At 36.4% G+C, this 21,282-nt stretch overlaps 1 protein-coding gene and 1 long non-coding RNA gene across 3 annotated transcripts; one reads left to right on the top strand and one right to left on the bottom strand.

Annotated features, from left to right (window-relative positions):
- The first annotated feature begins 455 nt into the window (after positions 1–455).
- LOC126719411 (uncharacterized) lies at positions 456–10,413 on the top strand. Of its 2 annotated transcripts, XR_007653188.1 has the most exons (5): positions 456–683; positions 979–1,015; positions 8,985–9,048; positions 9,147–9,229; positions 9,993–10,413. It is a non-coding gene; the product is annotated as an uncharacterized LOC126719411 (long non-coding RNA). The 2 variants fall into 2 exon arrangements; XR_007653187.1 differs by lacking the exons at positions 456–683; positions 979–1,015 and having other exon boundaries at positions 8,719–9,048.
- A 3,804-nt stretch (positions 10,414–14,217) lies between these two features.
- On the bottom strand, positions 14,218–16,079 carry LOC126719402 (probable polyamine transporter At3g13620). Its single transcript, XM_050421962.1, has one exon. It carries the CDS (start codon positions 15,946–15,948, stop codon positions 14,509–14,511), a length of 1,440 nt encoding a protein of 479 aa, XP_050277919.1. The 5' UTR covers positions 15,949–16,079; the 3' UTR covers positions 14,218–14,508.
- Between the last annotated feature and the right edge of the window lie 5,203 nt (positions 16,080–21,282).

Here is a 21,282-nt window from a genome sequence, read left to right as displayed (position 1 = left end):
TTTTCAACATACCATAGTAGGAAATTTTTTTTATAAATAAATTTATTGTCCTTTTTATTCTCTAACAAGAATAATCATATATTTATTTTCATTCAAGTACTCAAAATAGTTAATGTGACAAAACAATGCCACAATAAATAAGCTTTTTATGTTGATAACTTTTTTTTTTTTTTTTTTTGAGAAGGTGTTGATAACTATGATGCGTGGATGGAAGAATCACCAAACTTTTTACTAAACAAAAAATTGTAACTGTCTTACATTGCGTGGACCTATGACTAATCTATATATATATATATATATATATATATATATAAAACCGAAGCTTTTAGAGCTCCCACATTTTTCCACATCAGCATTATTTAAAAAAAAAAAAGATTATTAAAAAAAAAGTAAAACCCTTTTCTGACCCAATAACTATTTCTCCAAAAACAAACCCGATAAAACCTATTTCTCTCCCTCAAACGCAAACGTATCTCTCTCTATCGTTCCCCTCACTCCTCTTCTACCTGTGGCTTTGCTACCCCAGACAGATTCTATTCTACAAAAAAAAAACAGAACCGCCGCATCCAAAAAAAAAAAAAACACAGAGCCGCGAAAGGCCGAGACAGAGATAGCAATTTGATTTTGAGGGTCCTTCACCATTCTCTTTGATTTTCGGGTCGTGGCCTACTTCCTCTCAAAAGGTAATTCTCCTCCGCCCATAAACACCGCTGCTGATGGGTTCCTACTCTTTCTCTGATAAACAAAATTCCTCCACCGATGGGTTCCCATTCTTTCTTTGATTTTTTGTTATACGTTTTCAAAATTTATAATTTCAGTTGGCTTTGGTTCTAGATTTAAATTCAGAAATTAGGGCTTAGAAAATAGGATTCTGATGTGATTGATTAAATGTTTTCGTTTATATTTATATACATATATATATATATATATATATTTTAATTCATCTCTTTGGATTTAAATCATTCAGTTTCTTTGCAGAGATGAAGTGGAATACTCTAATTTCATCATAGCAAAGGTATTAATTTCTTTTTCTAATATTCTCTTCAATTATGGTTTGTTGTCAAGTTAGGAATTTTAGTTCATACCCCTTTTCCTCTCTAAACGGGCATAATCCAAAGAACCCAACGACATCGCAAATTGTCTTCTGGAACAAATCGATCTTCCTTTTATTCAAAACATACAAAGTCTTCCATATGTTATTCAAAATCCAATTTTGTTTGACAAATTCACCAGCTTTCTTGCCTTTTCTCTCTGTAATTCTCTCTTTCTCATGTTTTTGCTGGTATAATGGTTGAGAGAATGATGTAAGAATCGGTATCCTTTGTGAAAATAAGCCAACCCTAAGTGTTTGACAAAATGACCCAGAGAAATTAGAATCAATGAAAATTAAAGGTTTGGTAAAAATTTTATGTCTATTTTGTTAAAATCCTCCCCATCACCCTAAGTGTTTGACAGAATGTCTCAATGAAATTGAAATCTTTTTTTTTTCTTACCATGTTGTAATAATGAAATTCATTCTCATTTAAAGTTGCTGCAAAATATGTTTGTATGGCATTGTTACCGTATTGTTGGAATTAGAGATAAGTCAGACTTCATCTATTTGTTTTTTCCATACTCTATTCCTATTTTATGGAGGACTTTTGGATTGAACTTTCAGCTTTAGCTCATGATTTTTGTAGCAATCATCAAATGTTTTTTTTATAGCCCAATTTAATAGGTGTCTCTTTTCTTATCTTTGGGTTGCTATTGATGGCTATAATAAATTTTTGGACTTGGATATGTGACTTTTTGTTAGAATAATACACTTATTGGTATTTGATGCAAGTTTCCTAAAGTTTAGGACTTTTGGATTGAACTTTCAGCTTTAGCTCATGATTTTTGTAGCAATCATCAAATGTTTTTTTTATAGCCCAATTTAATAGGTGTCTCTTTTCTTATCTTTGGGTTGCTACTAACGGCTATAATAAATTTTTGGACTTGGATATGTGACTTTTTGTTAGAATAATACAATTATTGGCATTTGATGCAAGTTTCCTAAAATTTATGTTGGTTGCAACTTGGATTCTTATTGTTGTTAATTGTTCTGCTGATAGGTAGCACTTTGATTTTCTTGGAAGGATTGCAAAAATATGTCTTTAACTTAATGGAATTCCCCGTGGGATGTAATGATAGTGTTGGGCAGTTAGGGAAACAGCACTTTTGAAATTTAAAAGGGGTATGAACTAAAATTTAAAGAATTTTTTCTGTTAAAAATTCTGTCATACTCTACATTGTTATACTTATCCCTTTTTCATCGCAGGTGAATTTTAGTTCTTTTAAACTTAATCATGTCACTTTAATTTTCAAGTTTTGTTTTCCCTCTTATCTGTTCTGTTATTTGTAAGGGGGAGTGAAATTGAGGAATTCTGTCGGTTTGATCTACTTTTGGTTTTTTGGGTTGCTATGGTTGAATGGTTGGCCTTTGGTTCAACGCCCTTAAAAAGGGGTGTAGGGACACGATTCTCAAGCGGCCCAACGATGACGTTGGGTTCGCACGTGATGGATCCCTCACAATAAATTTTGTAGAGAGTGGGCTTGAAAGGCTGGAGTTGGGTCACGGGACGTTAGTACAGGCCGGACATTAGATAAACCTAGACTGGAAAAGGCTTTAGTCCGGTTATCTAAGCCCATTAACTTTATGAATTGAGGGATTGGGCTCCTCGGATCATGTCCGAGGAGCACTAGTGTATTCTCCGGTTACCCGTCAATGGGTTATCCCTGGTGGAGCGTATATACTTTCTGGGAATTCTCATTTTTGGAGTATTTTCCAGGAAGTGAGATGGATCCCCCTACTTTGTTACCTTGCGTTTTCTTTTATACTAGCCTACGTTCATTATCCCCCGTCCACGTGTAGGGTCGACTTTTCCAGGACAGAGATTTGTCCCATCAGTCTAATCCCGAAGTTGTGGGAGATGGTCCATAAAGCCTAAGAATCCGGCTCTGTTAGGTGCGGTGTCATGTCAATGAAGGGTATTAAGGACTATTTCCCTGAGATATTTTCTGATCTTTTAAGTTTGCTTGTATTCCACTTTCGTCAATGGGATTCTGGGTCCTCCGAGGACTGAGCGGTCCTCGGACGTATCTTTGGGCCACATCGGGTTCACTATTTTTGGGCTTGGGCCCTGGCCTCCTTTAGTTTGGGGCCTGTGGACTCCCTATAAGCGAGCGAGCCGGGCCCATAAACCATTGGGCCCCACAATAGCCCCTCAAAACCCTGCTGTCCAACGTCTTGGTTGGAAAGGTGGGTTTTGGTAATATCGGGCCGTAACTGCGGCTCATTTAATTCGGCCCTTGATCAACGTTGGCGACTCTTCACCTCCACGAGGAATGCGCCGGTCTACAAGATATTTCCCTCGATTTACGCGTGATGCGCTTATTCCGTTTGGTTATCCGTAGCACGCCTTTAATGTCTTCCTTTTACGAGACCTCCCCAATCTAACGGTTACTGATAGCGTGGGGGAATGAAACGGATGCACATTTATTCGCAGATTTTCTTGGGGATCAGAACGTGTTACGCACCCTCGTCTTACTCCCCTATATAAAGAGAGAAGACAAAAGGTGATTCTCTCATATCTGAATCCCTCAGGCCCTTCTCATAGTTCACTTCTTCCGTCTGGTTATTCCTTATCCAATAATACATCCTCCATAATAGTCAGCCATGAATAAATCCTTCCTTTCTCAGAAACGCCATGTCCTAACAAAACTTGAGATGGCTCGGTCAGGGCAAGGATGGCGGAGACTCAAGATTTGCCTCCCCATTCTTTTAGCCAAAATCCGAAGCAGGGACTCGTCACACCCCACTTCCGGTGTGACTGAGTCGAAAACCTCCCTTGTCATCTCCATCCGCTCTCTCATGAGCATACCTAATATGGCTCCCCTTCTCCCTCTTTTGCTCCTTTTACTTTCTTTTCATTACTTCCCTCTTCTTCTCCTCCTTCCTACTCATGTCCTCCATCTTCTTTTTCCCTTGCTTTCTTCAGCGACAAGAGTTTGCTGAAGGGCTTCCATGTGTTCCAATTCTTCTTCCTTCTCCTTCTTCTCTGTAAAAGGTTCTTATCCTGATATGAGCAGTACTGAGGCAAAGATTTCAGAGAGACTTTGAAGGCGATTTCAGAAGACACCTGACTGTTTACTTCTCTGTATTGCGGATGTTATTACTGCTTCGGCAGTTCATTTTTTGTATAGGCTTGTTTAAGCCCTTCCTTGTACGTTGTAATAATTTTTTATATTAATAAAAGTTACTGTTATTCTATCTCGCATGTTCTGTTTATATGTTTTAATAAATTTGCAAGTTCTGCTCGGCACAGTAATATAGCATTTGAACCAATGACAACTTAGGTCAAAATACTTGCCAATAAAAAGACGCCATAATAACTTTAACAAAATTATTATTCGTCATAACAATCCGACCAGTGAGGAACGAGACTTACCTTAAAATTAATCGCGATGGGGATTAAGTGCTTGATAAGGGGCAAGAAGTAATTATCCGAGGACATGTCACCCTTTCAATGAGCAATTTCTTTAGGCTAACGATCATCAGTTCGTTTCGCCATCTTCTTAACACAATGGTCTTAACCTTTTCCAGTATTTAAGCCGAGAAATTTCTCCATCCGAGTAGTTAATTTCCCAAAAGGCCTGAGTCCGAGGACTTCGCACAGCCAGGGTTTTGTTTAGGACTTATACTTTTTCTTTTAGATGCTCGGTTTCCCCATAGGCTTGAGTCCGAGGACCATGCAAGTCCTAGGTTCTGTCCAAGACTTATAAGATATCTTTTTTTTTTGTACTTGGTTTTCCCATAGGCTTGAGTCCGAGGACCATGCAAGTCCTAGGTTCTGTCCAAGACTCTTTGAGTTCAGATTCTTCCTTTCATAAGGCATTTCCCCAAGGCGCTGAGCAGGGGTTGTCCTCGGCAACGGCTATTGCTCGGCGTGGGCCACAGCACCTGGACCTTCACACAAGGCGGGCCTGGGCCGCGAATCCACTCAGCCCATGAATTAAGAGATATCTCTGCAACCTCTGGCCACGTGGTACTCTCTGATGTCACAATGACCGAGGTGCGCCTTTACGAGCCTCTTTAATCTTGTGGTTGCAGTTGACGTTGGAAGTTGAGCCCGAACTATTTTGTCTGTAGCGTTCCTCGGGACGCCGCGTGAGTTGACTGCCATCACCTTGTCTTTTCAAATGAATGGGAGGGAGAAAGAGTTGCTTTATATATGCTCATAAATCCTTCAGTTTTCTCCCACCTCACAGCTTCCATATCCGGAGCTCTCCTCCCTTAGCATAACATGTTTAAGGCAAGGGTTGGGAAGAAAGAACTCTCTCCGCCGCTGATACGTCATGCCTTCATGAGACTCAAAGTAGTAAAGTACGGGCACAGGAAGCATAAGTTCAGGAGAACACTCCATTTCGACCGAGGGGGAAGGGGATCTCTCCCTCTTTTAGTCAAAATCCGAAGCAGGTTCTGTTCATGCCAGAATTTTGGTATGTCAGAAGAAAGATTTTCTGCCATCAGCGCCTCTGCTTTGCGGCTGGCGTATATTTAGAGAAAGCCCCTCAACCTCCAACTCCCTGCACTTTTCCTTCAACGGTGTCAGGCTCAAGTTGGATCTCTTTTGCTGTTTGAGTTGTGGGCATGTGAAAGCATTGAGGAAGAACAAAGTCCTGGGGTTGTAGCCAACCTCTCCTCTGACCTACTTCCTCAGCTTCATTTTATTCTCTTGTATCTTCCTTTCTTTTCGGTTATGTAATGAACTTTGACGCAAACTGATTCCAGCTTTTCATTGTACGTTGTACTATTTCTTTGTTTTAGTGATAATGGAAATTTCTTTACTTGTTTTGGATACTGTTCCTTTGACTACACTACTTTGTGAGTGAGTGTGCCCCATGCGTGCGTTTCTTTCAGAATATTTAGAGCACAATAGCTTGAAACATAATCTAACTAACTCCAGTTTATCAATACTACCAGGCATTATATCGATAATTCATAATAAATCAAACTTAGGAAACTAACCAGGATAACAGTTGAATATTCTGTGATAAGCGCGCGAACACCGTCTAAGGCTGATAATCTCTAAATAATCCATCCGAGCAATCGACTGGGAAGTAGGGAACTCCGATGGTGCTTTTGTGTACTTGGTTTCCCCATAGGCTTGGGTCCGAGGACCATGCAAGGCCTTGGTTCTGTCCAAAACTTTTAAGATGTCTTCTTTGTACTTGGTTTCCCCATAGGCTTGGGTCCGAGGACCATGCAAGGCCTTGGTTCTGTCCAAAACTTATAAGATTTCTTTTTTGTACTTGGTTTCCCTATAGGCTTGGGTCCGAGGACCATGCAAGGCCTTGGTTCTGTCCAAAACTTGTGAGATATCTTGTTTGTACTTGGTTTCCCCATAGGCTTGGGTCCGAGGACCATGCAAGGCCTTGGTTCTGTCCAAAACTTATAAGATTTCTTTTTTGTACTTGGTTTCCCCATAGGCTTGGGTCCGAGGACCATGCAAGGCCTTGGTTCTGTCCAAAACTTGTGAGATATCTTGTTTGTACTTGGTTTCCCCATAGGCTTGGGTCCGAGGACCATGCAAGGCCTTGGTTCTGTCCAAAACTTTTAAGATCTCTTGTTTGTACTTGGTTTCCCCATAGGCTTGGGTCCGAGGACCATGCAAGGCCTTGGTTCTGTCCAAAACTTTTAAGATCTCTTTTTTGTACTTGGTTTCCCCATAGGCTTGGGTCCGAGGACCATGCAAGGCCTTGGTTCTGTCCAAAACTTTTAAGATCTCTTTTTTGTACTTGGTTTCCCCATAGGCTTGGGTCCGAGGACCATGCAAGACCTTGGTTCTGTCCAAAACTTTTAAGATCTCTTGTTTGTACTTGGTTTCCCCATAGGCTTGGGTCCGAGGACCATGCAAGGCCTTGGTTCTGTCCAAAACTTTTAAGATCTCTTTTTTGTACTTGGTTTCCCCATAGGCTTGGGTCCAAGGACCATGCAAGGCCTTGGTTCTGTCCAAAACTTTTAAGATCTCTTGTTTGTACTTGGTTTCCCCATAGGCTTGGGTCCGAGGACCATGCAAGGCCTTGGTTCTGTCCAAAACTTTTAAGATCTCTTTTTTGTACTTGGTTTCCCCATAGGCTTGGGTCCGAGGACCATGCAAGGCCTTGGTTCTGTCCAAAACTTTTAAGATCTCTTGTTTGTACTTGGTTTCCCCATAGGCTTGGGTCCGAGGACCATGCAAGGCCTTGGTTCTGTCCAAAACTTTTAAGATCTCTTTTTTGTACTTGGTTTCCCCATAGGCTTGGGTCTGAGGACCATGCAAAGCCTTGGTTCTGTCCAAAACTTTTAAGATCTCTTGTTTGTACTTGGTTTCCCCATAGGCTTGGGTCCGAGGACCATGCAAGGCCTTGGTTCTGTCCAAAACTTTTAAGATCTCTTTTTTGTACTTGGTTTCCCCATAGGCTTGGGTCCGAGGACCATGCAAGGCCTTGGTTCTGTCCAAAACTTTTAAGATCTCTTGTTTGTACTTGGTTTCCCCATAGGCTTGGGTCCGAGGACCATGCAAGGCCTTGGTTCTGTCCAAAACTTTTAAGATCTCTTTTGTTAAGTAGTCTTTTCTCTATACTGATTTATTTTTCGAAGGTCGGCCCCTAGGCCAGGGAGGGAGGAGTTGGCTCGAGGCCGGAAGCCCCTAGAGCTGCTCGCTCCGTTAGTAGTGCAAGGCGTAGCCCCTAGCAGAGGCTTATGGCGGAGCAACAACTGTACGTCACCGGAAATGGGAAAAACTCGTGAATCTCTGCTTGCTGGAGAGCTGACTCATGCGCCACCCATGCCAACGCGCAAGCCTTCCCACAGACGGCGCCAATTGTAGGGACACGATTCTCAAGCGGCCCAACGATGACGTTGGGTTCGCACGTGATGGATCCCTCACAATAAATTTTGTAGAGAGTGGGCTTGAAAGGCTGGAGTTGGGTCACGGGACGTTAGTACAAGCCGGACATTAGATAAACCTAGACTGGAAAAGGCTTTAGTCCGGTTATCTAAGCCCATTAACTTTATGAATTGAGGGATTGGGCTCCTCGAATCATGTCCGAGGAGCACTAGTGTATTCTCCGGTTACCCGTCAATGGGTTATCCCTGGTGGAGCGTATATACTTTCCGGGAATTCTCATTTTTGGAGTATTTTCCAGGAAGTGAGATGGATCCCCCTACTTTGTTACCTTGCGTTTTCTTTTATACTAGCCTACGTTCATTATCCCCCGTCCACGTGTAGGGTCGACTTTTCCAGGACAGAGATTTGTCCCATCAGTCTAATCCCGAAGTTGTGGGAGATGGTCCATAAAGCCTAAGAATCCGGCTCTGTTAGGTGCGGTGTCATGTCAATGAAGGGTATTAAGGACTATTTCCCTGAGATATTTTCTGATCTTTTAAGTTTGCTTGTATTCCACTTTCGTCAATGGGATTCTGGGTCCTCCGAGGACTGAGTGGTCCTCGGACGTATCTTTGGGCCACATCGGGTTCACTATTTTTGGGCTTGGGCCCTGGTCTCCTTTAGTTTGGGGCCTGTGGACTCCCTATAAGCGAGCGAGCCGGGCCCATAAACCATTGGGCCCCACAAGGGGTTTTTAGCAAATTTTTAATTGTGTAGTTTTGGTATTTAATGTCCTCCACCGTAAGAATTCTCAGTTTATGCTCTATTTGTATTAACATGAGACCTTTATTATTATTATTATTTTATTTTTTTTGGGGATTTAATTAAAGTTTCTAGGTTATCTCAAGCTTTGGTTTCATGTTTAGTCTCTATTTATTTTGTATTTTAGTTTGACCGAATCTTCTTTAATAGTAGCATCTTGATTTTTGAGGGGTTTTATTTGATTCTTTGTTTGGTTGCAGACCCCAGCTTCTTTTCCAATTTCCTCCTTTAGTAACCCACGGATTATTTTCTGCTTTCTGTTATGCACAGCGAAAGACCAAATCTATATAGTTTAGAAGCTGTCTACAAATCCCAGCAATAGCAAAGTGAAAAGGTAGAGCTATTTAAGATAGAAATTATGAGAAAATTTTACTAATGATAGAAGATTTTCTGTTGTGATTATTTAATGCAAATTGTTGGTATGGGTTGCAGGGAAAAGAAAGCTATGAGTAATGGACATAGACATGAGTTATTAAAACACTAAACAATTGTATCTTTTTGGTGGTTTGCTATTGGTAATTCTTTTCTTCACAATCATGCTATTGTTTTCTGTTTTTTAATTTTTAATTTTTATAATAACAAACATTTATAACTAAGGCATTGAAATATTTTGTGCACACCATGTGTTTGATAAAATGCCTTGCTTACTCTTGCATTAGTTTGTAGCCACTTTATGGTTTGTACAAAAAATATTCTGTTTGTACCCAACGATCGGAAAAAAATATGTTTTGCCAAGTCATTAAAGGATGAAGAAACTCTTAGATGTCAGTTCTGCTAAATAGCCAATGTACTTAATCAGTAGATTTGATTTCAATTGCCAAATTTTCAATTGATATAGAAATAATGGAATGATGGATTGTTGTTCTTTTCAATTTTTTTTTATAATGAAAGCCTTATGGTCAAAGCGCAGTTTGTCAACGTTACTTTCAACTTTCAAGCATTCAAATTTAGATAGGTGCTTGGTAGAACTTTGTTTCTAAGGTATTTAATTCAATGCATTGAATAGTCTTTTTTCTTATTTTCTGCCAAATAATGCAGTGGCTTGGTATTCAAACTAATATTTTCAATGCTTCGTTCTTTGCTCTCTTTTTATTTTGAAAATTTTTTTCCTGGGCTGAATGAGTTGTCCTCTATTAAGGTTACAACTGAGACATTATATAGCACTTACATCAATTCAAATGCCTACGTAAAGCTTTAAATGAATCATTCTTCTTTTTTCCTTGCTTTAGCCTCTTTTTCTATTTCCTAAGATAGAGTAAATTTGTGGTTTGTTGACAGTACTTGCTACATGCAATGAGAATTACTATAGTTCACAATCGAATGAGTTTTACCATAGTTAACAAATGAGTTTCTTTTGGAACATCTGACTCCTCCTGCCAACAGTTTGAAGCCATGTCATATCATGTACAACAATGAAGATGACAATGGGAGAGATATTTTCCAAAGATTATATTGAAATTTTATTGTTTAATAGATTGTGCTGATTTTTTTTTCGACCCAATTCTTTTTATGTAAATAATTATATTAGAGGGTACTTGTGTCTGTTTTGTATTCTATATTTGATTGAATTGTAGTTTAGATGAATCTTTGGGTTTGGAACAGGATATGGAGTTCATACATAACCCATTTTGGTCCTTAATTGTATTGTGGAAAAATTTATTGCAGAGAGATGATTAGAGTCAAAATAATTATGCTGCTACGACAATTCTTATAATTCTTTTCAATTAGAGTATGAAATTGAAATTTTGAAATTTTTTTGCCTGTTCGTTGTTGGTGCTTCTAACTATTGGAAAAATTCATTTATTGTTGTTTTCGTTATCAACCTGTTCTATTGCCAGGCTTACCAAAAAACACTTTTTAAAGTTTTTTTTTTTCAATTTATTGGAAATATTGATTAATTCTTAAGATTTAATTCTTCATTTTATTTTAAACTTAAGTTTGATTTCTATTTTTCATTAAGTAATTTAATGTTTCATCTTTATACAAAATAGTTTTCCCGTGCATCGCACGGGTTAGCGACTAGTAATAATAATAATAATGGTCTCACCCCGTGGTCAGTTAAAATTGGGCCCAAAGCACAAAATAACACTCAATTAAAAAGCTTTAGGTCATGCCTAAGAGGTAGGACAGCTCAAGTTTTTTTTTTTTTTTTGGTAAAATATTATTTTCGTCCCTAAACTTTTATAAAAGTTTGTTTTTCTTCCATAAACTTCACAAAACTTTTTACTTTCCATCATTTTGTCTATGTCTGTTAGTTTATGTTCTATATGGCCTAACAGAGTGATGATGTGATATCTAACTTAGACCGAATTATTTTATTTACAAAATTATGGACACATGGCAAAGAGTTATTGGCATAAAAAGATTAAAAATAAAAAGAAATAATAATAATAATAATATGTCAAATTTTAATGTAAGAATTTATCTAGATTTAAAATAAAAATTTAAAACACCAAAATATCAAAATCCTTAATTTAAGCCAACTATTCATCTCCTCCAATCTCTTGCTGTCTGCACCACCCACCCATGTCCTCATTGGTTTCATTTCAATCAATCCAAATGTTCATCCTTTTTTGCAATGATGATGAGCACTAGAGAAACAAGAAGGAGAGCACTAGAGAAACAAGAAGATGATGACAATGACAACAAAGTAGTGGGTTTGTTAGCAACCAATAAACAGTAGCCTTTACAAATTACAAAGACTTTCATCCTTGTCCATAAAAAATCTGCCCTCACTTGTACACCAGTCTACGCTACAAGAAAATCTGGTGTTTTCTCAAAAAATAGAAGAAAAAAAAAACCCCTTCCTCTGTTCCCGCCTCACAATATATAACACCTTAATGATCCAAAACTTAATCATAAGATAATAGAAGCTAATGCTAAAACCTACAAAAAAAAAAAAAAAAAAAAAAAAAAAAAAAAAAAAAAAAAAAAACCCATCAAAACATCAAAACATCAAAAACGAATGAAAGATCTGGGAAGTTTTGGTTGAATGTCGTTGGAGATGGACAACTTGAACTGGATTTTTGATTCTTTCTTTTAATGTTTTGGTGTTTTAAGTTTTTATTTTAAATCCTAATAAATTCTTAACATAAATATGAGCTGGAATTTTTTTTTTTTAAATGCCTCGTTAGTTTGTAAGGATGTCATATCACAAAATATTTAATCCATGTGTTCCAATAACTCTTCGCCATATGTCCATAATTTTATAAATAAAATCATTTGGTGCAAGTCAGATACCACGTCATCATTCTATTAGGCTACATAGGACATAAATTAACGAACATAGATGGAAGGATGAAAAGTAAAACGTTTTGTAAAGTTCAGAGACGAAAAACAAACTTTTGAAAATTTATGGACGAAAAACAAACTTTTATAAAAATTTAAGGATGAAAATAATATTTTACCTTTTTTTTTTTTGAAGTCTAAGCAGAATCAAAGATTCACATCACATTGCGAAGAAGGGAAATTATCTTATAACAAACTTTGTATTAATGATTTGTGTCACATCTGTATCGATGGGAAGCAAAATTAGTAAATTGGAAACCTTTAAGTGAAAATTAGTGTATGAAAAATCATTGAAATGGTTAGAATTGTATAAATATTTATAAGTATAAACTGTAAACGAAGAGATTCAAGTGAATTATAGAGTTTAGAAGCTAACAAAGTGAGTGATTTTATGCCTCTTTCCCACATGCTGTTGGTTTTTTTTTTTTTTTTTTGATAGTGACAACAATTGGGATGGGAGATTTAAATCAAAACCTTCCTTGTCAGTGAGTTACAAGACTTTTGGTGACGCTGCACGATAATAAATGGAACTCCAATGTCCTAATAACTTGAAAGTTAGCTCTTTTCAATGTTATCGTGGCTGAGGTTCTTTTTCTTTATGAAGTTGGTTGTAACTTGTAAATTTGGTTCCTTTCCTTAGCAGGCAGATGCTTCTATGGTAATGATCAGACTAAGTCTTAATCCTCCACCCATTTTTCGAAATTGAACAACTTTTCAGTTTTCACATATAATTTGAGGTGGCACTCAAATATTTATGTTCTACCTTCAAGAGAAAATTATTTGCACAAAGTTCCTCAAATAGATTAGAAGAATCAGTCTTAAAAGAATCTAGAAAAGAATAAAGGAAAGGAGACACATCACAGGAATATGATGGACTGATTATTGAACAAAATTAATATCAAGTATCAACCTTGAAGTAAAGATGAAGGAGATTTTATGCCAAATGCTTATGTTAAGGGCATATTTCTATCTTCAACTCAGCTATTATTCCTTTCCTTTTTTAAGTATTGTTTAGGAGAACCAAATTTGGAGGTAATCTTCAATTTATGTGATCCATAATACGAGAAATTATTATTTATACTCAGAGGACTGCTGATGTGGTCCTCCTTGACCAATGAAATGATGTTATTTATGCAAATGTATGTGTGGGCTTCCTAATCAGCACAAGGAATAAAAAATTAGAATTACCAAATAATATTACATTTGCATTAATAACAGCATTTTATTAATTGGGAGGTCAAGTAAGACGACGTCAACAATCTTCCTAGTAGACCTAATAATTTCTTGATACTGTGGCTCAGAATAGTCAAGTACATTGTAACCTTCATTTTCTTTTTAATATATAAATCCAACCTCTATTTCATTCAAATCTAAATGTTTTTTTTTTTTTTTTTTGAGAGAGATCTAAATGTAATTTTCAATGCTCTATATGATATGCAAATGTATATGTGGGCTTCCTAATCAGCACAAGGAATAAAAAATTAAAATTACTAGATAATATTACATTTGCATTAATAATAGCATTTTATTAATTGGGAGGTCAAGTAGAACCACGTCAATAGTCTTCCTAGTAGACCTAATAATTTCTTGATACTGTGACTCAGAATAGTCAAGTACATTGTAACCTTCATTTTCTTTTTAATATATAAATCCAACCTCTATTTCATTCAAATCTAAATGTAATTTTCAATGCTCTATATGATACAGTTTTGTGGAATTCTTTTCAAGCTGACGTGAAGTGGTGAAAGCTGCACAAGGCAATCAGATTCGAGAATCCAGCTAGGAATTCAATTATTCTATTATTATTCAAACTTGGGTTCCATACATTTTGTCCAACTCCCATGACCAATTCATATGATGTTGACCAATAAACAAAAATCTAAAAAGATTTTTTTTGCCTCAAACTGCACTGCATGTCCAATAATTTATCAATTAATCAGGTTTAAACTATGGCCCCAGATTCCACGGTATCTTCATAGTCAAATGTGAAATATCATTCCATTCTATATGGCTTTGTGTGGACGCATGAATTAAATAGTCACAGTTGTAACTGGACGGCTACTTATGCAGACAATTTGCCCCAAAAAGAAAGCACAAATTTTTATAAAAGAGAACACAAATTTTACAACAATGAGTCAATTTACCTCAACCTTTTTTCCTTTTTCTTACTTTACTAACTCACAAAAGTTACTTCTCACCCAAAAAAAAAAAAAAATACAAAAGTAAATCCAGATTTCCTTATAATTGCTGCTACCAAATTACATATGGACTGAAGGACTCAATACCTGCAAAGATAGCAAGAGAGTAGTAACACTCGTGATGTCACTAAATTTTTTTACATATAACCTGCAAGTAGAATCATTCAATTGTGGATCTCAAATTTGCATACTCAAATGCAAGTGTGCGTCCACACAATTAGTTGAATGTTCATTCAAAAAAGCTTCAATCCCAGACTTCAGACTTTCAGTTCTTTCTAGTGGAATGCACGCCATAAGTGTCAAGTTTGTCATAAATGACCAACCGCCCTATCCTGGTCGTTTTCTACTACACCAACTTCACCATCAATGTTGAATTTTAGCCACTTCTTTGACTTGCAAAGTTTCATTAGGAAGTACCATCCTATCCCAGCAACAGTCATTATAGCACTCACCAAATAAACTTTTTTTGTAGCAACAGCCATTATCACTACTAGAAAAGCACATGGTACCAAACACATAAACACCAGCATTGGCAGCCTCAATGGGACCCGGTAAGGCCTCTTCAACATTGGGAACTTCCTTCTCAACCATACAAATGAAGAAAACTCTAATAACATGCTCAAACTGTACAAGAAATTGGCTGAGGATATAATGTCTGTGAAATTCATGTATGAAACCCCTAGTGAAATCGAAGTTGATAACAAAATTCCAACCCAAGGGGTGTTGAACCATTTAGACCTTAGACCAAAAAACTTAGGCAAAGATCCAATATCAGCCATACCCAGAAGTTGGAAAGCACTACTGCTTAACTGGGCTTCAAAAAGCCCAATTGCTGATAACACAGCACCAACTTCAAGAAAGATTTTCAACCATTTCCCAGCAATCAATTCTGCAGCCTGAGCCATAAACCCAGCTTCCCATTCAGTTTGATCCACAGAAAGAGCCCCGATGACAGCCAAAAGTGGAAACAAGTAAGCCAAGCAAGTGAAAATCACAGAAATAAAAAGAGCCTTTGGAAAAGTTTTCTGGGGGTGATCAACTTCTCCAGCCAAAGTACTAACATTGTCCCAGAAATTCAAGTTCCAAAAAAGGGTGTTGAAGAACAAGTTCCAATCTTTCTTAACACCCTGCTGTCCCAAACTGAGCCACCTATGAGGCCTAATCTTTGGGAGTGCAATCAAGGTGATGAGTATAAATGGCAAAAGTGAAATAGCAGCAAGTGCCACAGCAGCATAACCAACAATTGTCAAACCAGTATAGTTAAGAAAAGAAAGGCCCAAAGTAGAGCAAAGAATTGCAAGGTACCTAGGCAAGCCAGATCCTAAAGCAGGAATAAGCTGCTTCATATAGTCTATGCAAAGAACAGGAAAAGCAGCAACATTGATAACACCACTGAGGAATTTCCATGTGCCCATAAGTGAACCCCAGAAAGGGCCAAAGGCACGGTCTGCCCATATAACAAAGCCACCGTTTCCAGGATAAGCAGTGGAGAGCTCTGCAGTGACAAGAGCTTCAGGGACACTCCAAATGAATGGAAACACCATGAAACCAATGATAGCCAAAAGGGGTCCCGCTGCTTTAACTGCTGGCTCCTCTCCATAAGGCCCGCCTGCTACTTCAAAGTAGATGAGAAATATGAGTGGTATCAAAGTTAGCTTCTTTGTGTTTGGGACTCTGGCTGTGGCTGTGGCGGTTGTGACAGGGAGTTCTTGAGCCATGTCTTGTGGTTTTGAGGATGTTTTTTGCATTGTAAACTGATTTTTTTGGTTTGTGTTGAAACTGTAAACCTGATTTTGATGTGTGTGTTTGTGCGTATCTCTGAGTTCTCAAAGATTATATAACTGATGTTTTGTGAAACGGCATGTGAGACAGCTGTTTCTGCGAGGCAATGCAAATAGAGAAATTATATGTTCACACCCTTTTTTGGAAGGTTTTTAAAGAAATTTTAAGTGGCAGGTTGTTACTGGATATTATTGTTGGGGTAAAAATGTAATCGTAGTATTAGGTTCAAATTTCAACCAATAACAACTAACCACCTATAATTTACAACAAATCATGTAAAAATGTTATAGACGTAGCACCTCTCATACAAATATGGTTTTTTTTTTTTTTTTTTTGAGAAAGAACAAATATGGTATTTATCATACACAAATTCACTATTTTATTTTTATTCATTTTAATTAAATAAATATTATATCAAACTATACTATTAATAACATGATTCTTTGCTTGGGTTTCATTATTTTGCTTACTAAAATATCCTCACACAAATTTTTAAACTCTAAAAAATACTCATATTCTTTAGTTAAATAATTTTAAATTTAAAAATAAAAACTGATTAATAGAGTAATTTACTATTTTTTTTTTAAAAAATCCTAAGTTCTAGATTTTTTTTTCTTTTATCTTCTCTTATGAATTACCGCTTTTTCATTCTCAAAAAAGAAAAGAAAAAAGAATTAACACTTTTTATTTTAAAATTCAAAATTTCAATGAGGTTAGTACTATTAATAACAAGATTTTTTTCCAAAAAAAAAAATATTCTCTATTTGAGTTTCAACATTTTGAGTACTAAAATACTCTCACACAAATTCTTAAACACTCTAAAATACATTTATCTTGTAATTAAATAATTATAAATTAAAAAACACAAACTGATTAAAAGAGTAATTTGTTATTCTTAAGTTTTAGACTTTTTCATTTATCTTCTCTATTTGACTTAAAATTTAGGACAATATTTCTAATTCTCTATCTTATTTTTAGATATTATTCCATGTTACTTTCTTTAAAAAAATACAAAATTATTTATATATCACTTTTAAACATTATAACAATAAATCAAATAAATAAAAAATTGTATTATTACATGCACAAAACATGTGTAATAAGTCTAATTATTTTATATGTTTTTATACATAAATGGTAAAAGAACATTAGCCCTACTCAAAAGGGTGTGACTAGTCAAAATAGTCGACGCTTGTGTTTCCTAACACCTTCACATAGCATCCATATATTTTTCAAATATCTAATATATAGTAATTAGCATGTGGCTACACTCTTAATTGATATTTATATATTTAATTATAAATATTAGTGGGTAGATAGAGGAGGGAATTTTTTTAAATATATTTATTTTGTTTCTTTTTTTTTTTCTTTTTTATTATTGTCCCATGAGTAACATATGATATTTATGTGTAACTCTATTGCAAAATAGTTGACGGTGAAAACGGCATGGGACTAAGCATTTGTAGATTTGTGACAAGAGACTAAAAGAATGGCGAGGATTGAATTTGTTGTTAGGGATGAAGTCAAGACTTGAAGTTAAGGAGGGTAGATTTGTTGTTGGTTGCGTGCGGCGGCTCTAATTTTTGGCTCGGTTACTTAACAACTAATGGGGTTTTTTTTTTTTTTGTGTTTTTTATGTGTGCATCCAGGTATGGACAAAATTATTTTGTTTAAAATTTTTTAAAGAGTTAGGTTGTTTGTTTTGGATAAAATTTTTGGGGCTTGTTTATTTTGCCTTCAATTTTAGATCGAACATTTAAAATGAGGAAATAAATGTTAGAATTACAAACTTTTTTACAAATTATAAATGTGGTGAATAGTTATTAGTATGTAAAAATGTGATATAAGTGATGGGCGTAGATGCAAACCAATAAAATTTTACTACCTCAACAATTTGTAAAAATGTTATACAAAAGTTTGTGGCTAGAGTAGTACTCTTAAAAGAATCAATGATAATATTAAGAGGGGTAAAGTGTGATTTTATAGAACAAAATTGTTAAAAGTAGTGCCTATATATACCCATATATATATATATTTTTAAATAATTAAGGGGGGCCATGCTCCCCCTACTCCAAGTCCCCCTCTTTCCCTGTTTGTGGTGATGATAAGTTGTTAACAAATAAAGATTATATGAAATTTTTTATTGTAAAATTGTATGTTAATTTATTATATATATAATTATTTAATTTGTTTCTAATAACTCTACATTAAACAAAAAATTGGTCTTAAAAGTCGTGATTATCTCATATGATCATCTTCTATTTGTAACAAGTGACTACACAACCATTAGTTATTATAACTTTGTTGCTTAAATTTCAAAAAATTATAAATTCTAGTTCAACTATGATTATTGTGGTGAGCAAAAAAGCGGAAAAATAACTTAAAGACTTAAATGATTATTTTTGCTATATGCTGTCACAATTCATTTCTTTAGAAATGGGAAGTCAAGTCTACTTTTTTAATACCAATTGCTAAGATTAAGTAAGCTTATGTCATAGAACTAAGAAAGAAGAGATGCTGATTTCATTGATGTTCAACTTGAATGTTGATTAAAAAAAAAACACAAGTGTGGATCCTTGGGTCTAATCGGAGGAAGGTATTACAGAATTCTCTTCCTTTCTTTTTTTGCTCTATTGTGGATCCTTGGGTCAAATGCATCTGGATTCTACACTTGGAGGTTTGGGGTCAAATTCCTAGAATACTTGTCCCATCTGGAACATACTTGCAAGATTTACACTAAAATCTTAGCTATGCCTCCACTGTTCACAATCACTTCCTCATTAATGCAGTCAGAGAAGTGGTTGCCCTTTAATTAATGTAGAGGGGATGGCTTCTATATCCTCTTCCTTCATCTTTCTCATACTTCGTGTCAAGTCAGTTTTCTTTCCTTCTGACGGTTTAGCTTTGTCCCCTTTATACAACTAGTGCTCGTCCATCTGAGGTTCGAGGTATGTCCTTGGAGTCTTTATCAAGTAAGTTACCCCAATCTCCCTTTAAACCATGAGATCATCGCCCTAGATCATCTTTTCGGACTTTAGCTCCTCGGAAATAACCTTGACCGCCTATTTACTTGTTTTGGGATCCTCGTCCCCCCACAATTATGATAGTTTGATTTAGGTAAAACTCTGTTATCAAAATTTCAAGAAATTTAAAATTCTATTCTAACTACAATTCTATTAACAAAAATTTCAAAAAATTTTAAATAAAATTTAAAGCTTCTTTTAATTATTTTGATCATCTAAGTCTAACATAATTTTTTGTATTTTAATACTCAGTAGAATAAAACTTGTACATGTACACCACATGTTCTTCCTAAGTCAAGTGGCTCAATATATGAATGTATGATTGATGTTAATTAACTTAGAGTTTCAAAAGAGTCATTGATTCTTATGAATTAAACATGTAAAGAGAACAAAAGCTCTTGATCAAACTTTAAAGTTAAGCAATTTGAGAGATTCTATGCTGAATGCCTTCTTCATTTTTCTTTTTAGTGTGGTGTATAAAATTCACCAAGAAGAAGGGAAAAAGAAAAAGAAAAAGGAATATTAAGCTCTCTTCAACCAAAATATTATTCCTCCTCTTTTCTTTTCACTTTATTAGTTCAGGAGAACCAAATCGGAGATAATTATTAAGTTTATTTATATTATATGATCAAGAATAGAATCAATGTGTAATGTTTTGCTGAATTATTAGACATGTGGACTACACGCAGAATATATACCATTTGTAGACACAGCAGGGCTAGTCAACTGTGATACATATAGAACTATAGAAGTACTCTCAACTCTCAACCATGGGACTTTTTTTTTTCTCTCTCTCTCTCAAGTTATTCTTATTTCTGATTTTTTTTTTTTTTTAAATAGAAGTTTTTTTCACAAATTGACTTCAGCAGTTCAGCCTTTGAGGTCGATAAGATTCGAGGAGCCAACCGAGAAAGTAGTAATTAACTGCGTATTCAAATTGTTGGCTTATAATTAAGTAAAGGGAATTTTTTTTTTTACTTGATTGACCTTCTTTTATAAATATATATATATATATATATATATATATATATATATATATATTATTTATTATTGGAGTTGCCTAATTATCTAAATAAGGTACTGTAGGGGTAAAGTCCCCAGATCATACAATGGGCCTTGAGTCTCATATAAAATTCGACCACATCCGAGGAAAAGGTGTGGGTACCAAAAGGGCTCCCGACTCAATTCTTATGGGTCCAAAATTGTTTAAAAGGTGGTCTGAGGAGAAATGTCTCCTCGGACGTACCAAATGTGGCTCGAACATGCACTCTACCAGCTATAAAGATTCACTCCAATGAGTATTATTAACAGGGATGAGTCCCACAACCACGTAAGAGGGAGGATAGTGTAGGATGCCAAGGGAGAGGCTACAGCTGCCACATTAAATGCATGGCAGCTACTTTTCCGGCCACATTAATGTGGAGAGGACTTGTGAACAGTATTACCTTGGCTACCACAACTCACAGAAAAATGGGGGAGATGTCCGATGGGATGGGCACTCAAGTGAAGGTCCAGATGATCAACAAGTGTAAGGTCCTGATGACTTCAAGGGGGCTATATAAGAGGGGGAGTCCCCATGAAGAAGGGGACCGGAAAAAGAAGGAACTTAGAACAGAAGAAGAGGGTGAGAACCATAGCCTTTGATCAGAGACAGAGATACATCCCCTACGTCTCCTTGGACCGTATATCTAATGGACATGAAGGAGATTTTATTATTTTCAATTGTTGTATGACCCAATGTTAACTAGTACGCACTTCGTTAGGGTCTAGTTCTGTAACCCACTCTCTACAAATTCATTGTTTAGGGCTCTTTGGGCCAGAACCCCATACCTGTTGGGCCTGGACCCCGAATCGTGACCTTACAATTGGCGCCGTCTGTGGGAAGAGCTCGTGCCTCAGCAAGTAAGACCGTTAGAAATGGAAGGATCAGGTCCGCGCCAAACAGGACACGCAGACTCCCAACGGCAGGACAACTTCTTGAACCTCGAACGGGAGAGAGATCAAGACAAGCGACAAGAGGGTAGTGTAAATACCTCCCACAAGAGCAGAAGTCGCTCAAAAGGGAAAGGTCACGTATCCCATAAGCGAAACGATCATAGGGCTTTACAGCAAGAAATCGATGACTTGAAGAAGACGTTACGCCGAGCGCAGTGAAGGTGTCCTTCCCCCAGTCCGAACACTAGCGATAAGGAGGACAATGAGTACAAGCGGAGATCGAGAACCCCGCCAAGTGAAACCTTCTCCTACGAGGAAGAGCAACCTCACAAACGCGGCCAC

Source organism: Quercus robur, chromosome 1, assembly GCF_932294415.1.
Source record: "Quercus robur chromosome 1, dhQueRobu3.1, whole genome shotgun sequence".
Taxonomy (NCBI): Eukaryota; Viridiplantae; Streptophyta; class Magnoliopsida; order Fagales; family Fagaceae; genus Quercus; species Quercus robur.
The sequence above is the reverse complement of the archived record's forward strand: the minus strand, read 5'-3'. Positions and strand labels throughout refer to the sequence as shown.